Source organism: Gadus morhua, chromosome 10 (genome assembly GCF_902167405.1).
Source record: "Gadus morhua chromosome 10, gadMor3.0, whole genome shotgun sequence".
Taxonomy (NCBI): Eukaryota; Metazoa; Chordata; class Actinopteri; order Gadiformes; family Gadidae; genus Gadus; species Gadus morhua.
The window spans coordinates 14,144,820-14,154,076 of NC_044057.1; the positions used below are offsets into that span (position 1 = coordinate 14,144,820).

The 9,257-nt window shown below is 50.3% G+C and overlaps 1 protein-coding gene across 8 annotated transcripts; it reads left to right on the forward strand.

The window, feature by feature from the left end:
* Positions 1-1,537: 1,537 nt before the first annotated feature.
* On the forward strand, positions 1,538-4,527 carry LOC115551938 (gastrula zinc finger protein xFG20-1). 8 transcript variants are annotated; one of them, XM_030367568.1, is made up of 4 exons: positions 1,538-1,999; positions 2,279-2,373; positions 2,505-2,565; positions 3,415-4,527. In XM_030367568.1, the coding sequence occupies exons 1-4, from the start codon at positions 1,693-1,695 to the stop codon at positions 4,227-4,229; spliced, it is 1,278 nt and encodes a 425-aa protein (XP_030223428.1). In that variant the 5' UTR covers positions 1,538-1,692; the 3' UTR covers positions 4,230-4,527. The 8 variants fall into 8 exon arrangements, with proteins under 8 accessions (XP_030223428.1, XP_030223427.1, XP_030223426.1 ...); XM_030367567.1 differs by having other exon boundaries at positions 1,540-1,999; positions 2,502-2,565; XM_030367566.1 differs by having other exon boundaries at positions 1,543-1,999; positions 3,412-4,527.
* Positions 4,528-9,257: the final 4,730 nt, after the last annotated feature.

A 9,257-nucleotide genomic window follows, 5' to 3' on the forward strand; every position in this document is an offset into this window, starting at 1 on the left:
CTGGGTTCCAAGCTGACTGGAACGTTCACGAGGTCGTTTGTGGAGACTGGCATTGACAAACACATCGAATTTTACCCCTGTTTCTGTAACCAATAAATATAATTTACTCAGGGAAGACAGCAGTGGACTATATTTATCCAGATTTAAGTAACAATTGCTGGACTGAAACGCATACTGGAAAACCATAAAAACAGAATACTGTAATATAGGGCCTACCGTATATATATAATTCATATTGTAATCACATAGCAATGCAATTATATTTAGAATAACCCTTTGTAAGAATATAAAAAAACAAATCAATAAAATACAACATTCCCCCCCCCCCCATTTTTGGTTGTTTGAACAAAACAGCGAACTTTCTGTTCAGAACAAATTCACCTGATGAGATAACTCGTCCTCTTCATCCTCTTTTTCTCAGTCCATGAAACCTAGGAAATACCGAACGGCCTTCTCTCTCAGTCCATTAAAACCAACATAAGCGAAAACACCAAGCTGTCTTCTTATTAAAAAAATAGAATAGTCGTTAGCAATAAAGAAATTAATAAAGTAAAGGGTTGGCCAGCAAAAACAAGATTATAGAGCTCTATATGAGTTTAATGGTTGAGATGTTTTTGCCTGCATTTCTCTGGGACGTCCAGATGATGGCGACGGCTCCTTACGAGACACTGAGAAAAGCAACTCCTGGAAACAGCGGCAGTTTCTCTCATCGACGGTCATTCATTCGGCTAAATTCAGTCTTCTTGTAGATAAACGTTGCTGACCGGCTTCCAGCTTGTCACCAAAAGCAAACATAGTAATTTGTACTGTAAATATTAAACTTTATATACTTTTGACAAGTTTGACAATCTCCGAAAATAAACTGCAGGAAAAGAAAACAGCTTGACTACATATGTATTATGCATTGAAGAGATGAACCCGCAAACACATCACCATGGAAACCATAACACACACCTTAAATCAGCAGTCTTGAAGCTGCGTAACATAAGGTGGTCACTTAAGAAACACACACACCAACAGTGAGTATTCAGGAAAACATAAGCTGACTGAAATACAGCTGGGTTAGAAAACAACAACAACAACGATTTGGTTTTCACAGCCCTTTTATGTGCGAAAGGTTTAACTACAACTCTGATTGATGCACACACACAGGGCCGTCGGACTGCGGGGACAAAGGGGACAGTTGTGGGGGGGCCCAAGGCAGAGGGGGGGCCCATGACCAAAAATAAATAAATAAATAAATTTTGTTTACACTTCGGCCAGTCCGCCCCCCCCCCCCCCCCCCCCCCCCCCTCAACAATCGCTCCGGACCCCCCACCCCGTCAACAACCTGGCGCAGGGGGGCCCATCAGTACCTATAGTATAGGGGCCCAGGATTTGGTGCTACGGCCCTGCACACACACACACACACACACACACACACACACACACACACACACACACACACACACACACACACACACACACACACACACACACACACACACACACACACACACACACACACACCGATGGGTAGACTGATATGTCAATATTTCCATCGAGCTGTACTACAGTGTTGTTTTCTAGTAATTACGGTAGCATGCCGGAAGAGGCCATTTTGCGTGTTACGTCCTGGGGTAAATCCACATCACAGGGTTCAGTTTGATGTCAGTTTCTGTTACTGTCACATCAACAGTGGTCGAGTGAAATATGCCAATAAACATGTCGCCGAGCGGCTCTACTTTGGAAGAACAGCTTTCGTCCATAATGGACGTACTTGCGAAAGCGGCCGTATCTGAAATTAGCCAACTGTTCTCGGAAGGCTCGACTACCCTTCGCCTACAAATAACTCAGAGCCTGAAAGAAAACGAAGCGCTGAGGACGAGGATGAAGGTGATGAGGAGTGAGCTGTTTTCTATGCGGCTTCAAACGAGATCAAATGCATCGCGTGCGGCAAGTCGTTTCGCTCTGGCTCGAGCCAACATCTGCAAACCACGGACTAAATCACTGGGAAATGGTGAGTTGAGTAATAGTTGGAAAACAAGACAGTCCAAGTGTTCAGGGGGGTCTTTAAGCACGCTCACTGTATTATTAATTACTATGTGTAGTAAAATGAATAATAACATGATTCATCCTGCACAATTAATAATGACGAATAACCGAGAAATAGGCAACCTCACAACACATGACTTTTCTGAATGGACGAGATGACCGTTTCCTGCACCTTGTTGTTCATCATCATCATTATCATCATCATCATCATCATCATCATCGTCATCATCGTCATCGTCTTCAGGTTTAAAGCCCCAGATGGACCATAAGGCGGTTGGATATCACCCTTCTCATTCACCATCCAAAACTGAGGCTTCGTCTGTTGCAACTCAAGCAGAGGTAGGCACAGCACACACCTATATAATCACACACCTTTATGATTCACTGTGTCTTAAATGGGGATTTACAACTTTTCTGTGCAAATGCAAAAATATGTCTTATGTGTGTTTCCCTCTTAATGAGGAAAGCAGGAGACCCCAGACATCATTTTAATCAAAGATGAAGAGGATATTGGTGGAGGCAGGCCAACAGGTGAATACATGTATGAGTGGTTCGGTAATATCAGTGTGTTAGATATGGTCTATATAACTGTTGTCTATATATCTCCACATCACTGGTGATTGGTCATGTTTTTGGCAAACTTTATCAATTGTGATTTTGTCGGTAACGCAGTCCCTTATTGCTTCTCGACTGGTACCTTTGGAATTAAATTGTCATATTGTACAGGGGGCCTATATTTATTATGCATTTTTTCTATGTATTTTCACTTCAAACTGCTTTTCATTCTTCAAATATTGAATTGGACATTTTAGTTGACACAAATATGATTTACCCGCTAACTCAACAGAAGCCCCATAGCATATATCTCTGAATTATCTGCGTCAGCCTCTCACCAAGTTAACACAGTCTGAACGGGAGCACATTTGAATAAAAGATCCACTGTTCACAAAGAAACTAGGTAAATTGTTAAAATATCTTAAACCTTATCTTCAACTTATTAAAGATAAAGTTAGTTGGTGGGCAAGACTATAAATATCATAAATTACATTTGATATTTATTTAAATAACATCTGCAGTAGTAAAAACAACAATATAAGCTATTTAAAAAACACTGTAGGCTACCCCTGTGCATGTGCTTGGGTTTGTGTGTACCTTTGCCTCAGGGAAGTCATAAACTAGGAAAGAAAAAAATAGCTTAACAGGCCTTTGTACAAGTTTAACTCACAATGGACATGTGCAACTAGTTGAGGACCATACAAAAGAGTCACACCAATACCACAATCAGTGAGACTTGTACAGTTACTCCCAAAGTAAACATTCTATCCCTATGTGCTAATAATAAAACAATTACCTATACTATGTTTTGTCTCTCTGCAGAAGACTGTGATGCATTTGGATACCGCAGCACACAGCGCAGCGCCACCTCGGAGAGTCTGCATGTGGACGCCCCTAGCTCCTCCCACATGGCCAGTCACAACAGGGACCTGCGGATCCTGAGCGTCCACGGACAAGGGGAGGGCCCACTGGCGGTGGACGCAAATGACACCCTCTTTACCGCGTCCGAACTGGAGGCCCTGAGCTCGCTGTCCCCGGACCACAGCATCACACACGACAGCCTCCTCAGCTTCAACAGCGGCCCCAGTGAGAGGGCCCCTTCGCAGGGGACGCAGGACAGCAGGGGGGGTCCCGGTAGAGACGGCCAAGCAGAACGGCTCCAGCGCCTCCAGGCCGCCTCACTGTCCCTCAAGCACGCCGCGCTAGAGGCCGGCGACAAGGGAAGGCGACCGGGCCACTTCGGCGCACAGTTCCCGCTGCTGCACAACCTTGTGACCCCACAGGGAGTGGCCAAGAGCCTGGACTGCAGCTTCTGCGGGGAGAGCTTTGTCAACCGCGAGGAGCTGATCGTGCACCGGGCCGGACACACCGGGGAGCCGCCCATCCCATGTGCCCTGTGCGGCAAGTCCTTCGCCAACAAGGCCACGCTAAACATCCACATGCGCATCCACACCGGAGAGAAGCCGTACGTCTGCGTCCAGTGTGGGAAGCGCTTCACTCAGAACGGCAGCCTTAAGATCCACCTGAGGACTCACTCGGGGGAGAAGCCTTACGTGTGTCTGCAGTGCACAGCCAGCTTCAACAACCCCAGCAATCTGCGTCGCCACATGGTCACACACACGGGCAATGGGGTGCTTTGACACCGGGCAACAAGGAATACCTAAGACCATTACCTTTGTCAACACTAATTGACTTTACAGGTTACTTGTGGAATAGACTATTTCCAAGTTCCACTTTATAGATGATTGTTCATTCTTTTTATTCTGGATGCTTTAACTTGTATGCCAAATATTTTTTTGTATTTACCTCCTGTACGCTATTTTTTTATGACACCGGACAATTCAATATTCTAGTTCTTACCTTGGATTGTATCTAAATGGCAATAATGATTGAGAAGTACTTTTTTCTGTTGGTTAATCAACTAAGATTCAATGAAAAGCCTGTAGCCCTGTTGTCAACATTGGGGGGGACCAAATATGCCAGGGGTTATGGAGACTTCCTGACAGCAAAATTTGAAAACAAATTTCCTGCAATTCAATAATAATAATAAGAAATCCTTACTTTAAACAAAGCTAGCGAGTGGAATAAGCTCAGAATAGATGGACTGTCAGCTAGCTAATGTATGCTAGCGTTCTGATGGAATTTAGCATAACATTGAGAGAGGATAACGCAGAGTTACGTATGTAACTCCGGTTCTATGAATCCTGGATGACCGCCAGAGGCGGTGCATTAAGCACTGGATTTATCCGTCTCGCGCATGCGCTGTTCGAGTACCCATACCAACAAGGTCACATGTGACCCTCGTGACACCGGATTGGCTATATAGCCCGGTGTCGACAGGGGATCTGTTCTCAGAATCTTCTTGCGAACCACGAGACTTCTGAGTGACCTGTAACTCTGGCGGTCATCCAGGATTCATAGAACCGGAGTTACATACATAACTCTGCGTTCTATTTCATCCTTACTGACCTCCAGAGGCGGTGCATTAAGCACTGGATGGCCAATACCAACAACGTCACGAAGAATCAAAGCGCTCACCTACTGACCAGAGACAGCAGAGCTTGGCATCAGGACCATGCCCATTGTATGGGGAGTGGCAAGGTTGACCCGGTAGAACCTGGAGAATGTGCTAGGCGACGCCCATGACGCCGCGGCACAGATGGTCCCCAGGGGCACCCCTCTCAGGGCAGCCCATGATGTTGAGGCGCTCCTGGTTGAGTGACACCTCACCCTGGATGGCGGGGGGCGGCCACTGGCCCCGTAGGCGTGCGATATGGTCACCACAATCCAGTGGACAGCCTCTGCTTTGTTAAAGCACGACCCCTGTTAGGGCCAGCATGGCAAACAAAAATCTGCTCCGACTGGTGAATACCGGCGGTAGCAGAAATATAAGCCCTAAGGGCCCGCACCGGGCACAGCAGCTCAGACCCACCCTCCCCAGATGGGGGGTCTAAGCATGCTAACTGGATGGGCTGGTTAAGGTGATTGCGTGGAAGCACCTTTGGCAGGAACGCAAAATTCGGCCATAGGGTGACACCCGAGCCATCAGACCTCCACCACAGGCATGTATCACTCACTGATAGGGCATGCAACTCCCCGACCCACTAGGCAGAGGTTATGGCGAGTAAAAAGGCAGCCTTCATGGACAGCCACTACAACCCATCTTGACCCAAAGGCTTGAAGGGAGGCGATGACAAGGCTTCCAGCACCAGCGGCAGGTCCCATGCTGGAGACCTCATGGCTGTAGGGGGACCTGGTCGACGGTGCCCTGGCACTCATGACAGTACCCATGACAGCCGCAGTGCAGCCCTCAGCAGTGGGTCGGGCCCTGCAGTGGCCAAGCCAAGAGCTGTAGGCGAGAGGGGTCGGGATGCCAGATCTGACCCCCCAGCTGGGACAGGAGATCCCTCCTGTCGGGGAGGGGCCATTGCGAGCTGCGGCAGAGCCTGAGCAGCAGTGGATACCAGAGCCTCCCCGGCCAAAAGGGGGCCACCAGCAGGGGCCGGTGGTCCTGCAAAAGGACCCTCTGGAGTGTCGGTAGAACCAGAGGCAATGGTGGGTACGCATAAAGAGGCCTGTCCGGCCAATCGTGCGCCAGCGTGTCCTGCCCTAAAGGGCTGGACGGTTCTGCCCGGGAGAACCAGAGGGGGCAATGCGCCGACTCCTCCGAGGCAAAGAGGTCCACCTCTGCCCTGCCGAAGAGGCCCCACATTGACTCCACCACCTCGGGGTGAAGCCGCCATTCCCCCGGTGGAGGCTTCCGTTGGGAGAGGAAGTCTGCCGCCCGATTCTGGGCCCCCGGCAAATAGATTGCCCGTAGGCTGGCCAGACGAGGAGAAGCCCAAGTCCACAGGCTCTGGGATACCCGGAGAAGCCGTGCCGACCTGGTGCCCCCCTGGTGGTTCACCTGGGAAACCGTGGCCATGTGGTCCGACCGGACCAGGACATGCCGGCCTGTCAAATGGGGCAGAAAGCTGGCTAGTGCCAGCTGCACAGTCCGGAGTTCCAGCACATTGATAGTGTGTGATTGTGCCACGTCCCGGCCAGACCACCGTCCCTGCGCAGTCCTGCCCTGCCACACTGCGCCCAATCCCAAGAGGCAGGCGTCGGTTGTCACCAACTCCCGGCGTGCCGGAATTGCGCCCATGGGCACGCCTGCCTCCAGATGCGCTCTTTCTCAATGGAGCCAGAGAGACAAAACACTGCAGGGTCACCTTGACCCTCCTCTGCCTGTGGCACTTGGCATCTAGGTGCAGGCTGTTCAGCCACATTTGGAGTGGGCGCAGGGACAGTAAGCCCAGAGGCACCACAGCTGAAGCAGTGCCAGCTTGCCCAAACGCTGAAGAAACGGAATAAAAAGCAGCCTCCTGCCGGCTCTGAAGAGGGGAAGGAGGCGGAGGATGTCATTCACCCATCGAGGTGAAAGGTAGGCCTTCATGGCGACCGAGTCCAGGACCAACCCCAGATAAGTAAACCGTTGGGAAGGGTCCAGGCAACTCTTTGATTGGTTCACCGTCAAGCCCAGCCGGGCGACGTGCGAAAGCAGGCGGGCCATGTCCTGGGCCACCTGGGACCTGGAGGGCGCAGAGACCAGCCAGTCGTCCCGATACGGCAGGACCTTCATGCCCTGCGTCTGCAGGGGTGCGAGGGCTGCCGCCACAACCCTGGTAAAAACCCTCGGGGAGAGGGTAAGCCCGAAGGGAAGTACCCTGAACTGGTAATGCCTGCCCCGATAGGCAAACCTCGGGAACTGCCTGTGGTGTGGCGCAACCGGCACATGAAAATAGGCGTCCTTCGGGTCTATGGTCGTGAACCACTCCCCCCTGGCAACTACCCTCAGGGTGTCCGCCGAGGTGAGCATGTGGAATGGTAAAACTTTTAAAAACATGTTCAGGCCCCTTAGGTCTAGAATGGGCCGGAATCCGCCGTCTTTCTTGGGTACCAGAAAGTACGCCGAGTAGAACCCCGTGGGTTGTAACTGAGGGTCCACTGGCTCGATCGCACCCTTGGCCAGGAGGGCGGATAGCTCCTGGGCCAGAGCTGCGGATGACGACTGTCATCTTGACCCGGCCGAAGGCCTGGGGCCGGCGTCGGAACTGTAATTCGTACCCCCGGGTTAAGGTGGAAACCACCCAGGGGTCTATAGTACAGGCAGCCCAGTAACTGATCTGCTGCTGGGAAAAACAGCCGACGACTGGCCCCGTTGTCCTAGCGCCTGGCCCCCCGGCCTCTGTCGGCTCTGGAGGGGTACCGGTGAGGCTTCGCGGCCCGAGGCTGCCCGGGCGATGGGAAGGCGGGGGCGCGAAAGCTATCAGCGGGCTGCTGGGCGGGCCGCCGAGACCTACGTAAGCCCTCATCTCTAGCTGGGTAAGAGCGTGGCTGGTAGCGGCCCCGGGGGGCAGCCGGGGGGGCTCTAGGCCTGCCAGGAGCTGACACACTCCTGTGAAGACCCGACAGCTGCAGGTTGGTTTGCCTAGCTTGAGCAGCTCGCTCCAGTGTCTCCAGGGCAGCTGACCCAAACAGCTCCCCCGGTACCACTGGCACGGCTCTGAGGGCCTTCCTGCATGCCTCCATCAGGGGCGACTGAGCCAACCAAACCTGGCGGCGAGTCTGGACCAGGGTGGACATAACACGCCCCAATTCCCTGGACATGAGGGTGTTCTCGGGAGAGGACGCGAGAGCGCTGCCTTCACCGGTAAGTGACTGAACGATTATATATATATATTTTTCTAACAAAAATGTTACTAAACAAAACTTGGAAGCTTCAACTCAAAGGAAGCCTTTCCGCGCTGTACAGACAAACAGCCCCTGGAGGACGAGTTCACCCGTTGCTCCGACCCTTGGTCGCGAGGCTGCACACAGTCTGGAGCGCGATCCTTTCCAAAAAGCGAATACGCTATCCGCAAGCGGTACTACTACATGCGTCTTTGCGAGAAGATGAAAGGAACAGATCCTCTGTCGACACCGGGCTATATAGCCAATCCGGTGTCACGAGGGTCACATGTGACCTTGTTGGTATAGGTACTCGAACTGCGCGTGCGCGAGACGGATAAATCCAGTGCTTAATGCACCGCCTCTGGCGGTCAGTAAGGATGAAATAGAACCCTTCATACATCGACAGTTATATAGGCTAATTCAGTGATTTTCAACCTTTGACTTTAGCTGTACCACTAAATTGTCATCAAGACCTTTCGCGGACCACCTCATGTGTAAAGGGTAATAAATGGATAAGAAAATGGATCATTCTGCGACTGTTCAAAGAGTTCCAGCGCCCCGTTTATACACAATTATTACTGCTAGAAGACCATGGCCAGTGAGAAACAGTGGAAAGATAAAGTCAGCGACGCTGCTTATGCTCCCAGTGTGTTTATTTAGCAAACCCAGAAAAGCACAAAACATAAATGGGAGACATTACAATGGAAAAATATGAGGGAATGCACAAAAGTGTACACTAAGTTTGAAATAACAAGTAATACTATATTTATTTCACCATAGCCTATCGATATAGGGTATTAATTCGATTTATTTATGTATTATTTTGTTGTTTTGCAAATGTTTGGGGGAATGTTTCCTCCCAAATATATATTATGATTACGATTCTGTTTCAATGTAAATCTGTCGTGCTTCAGACAGTTTGCAGTTCTACCTCTAGAGTGCAGCAGTTTTCC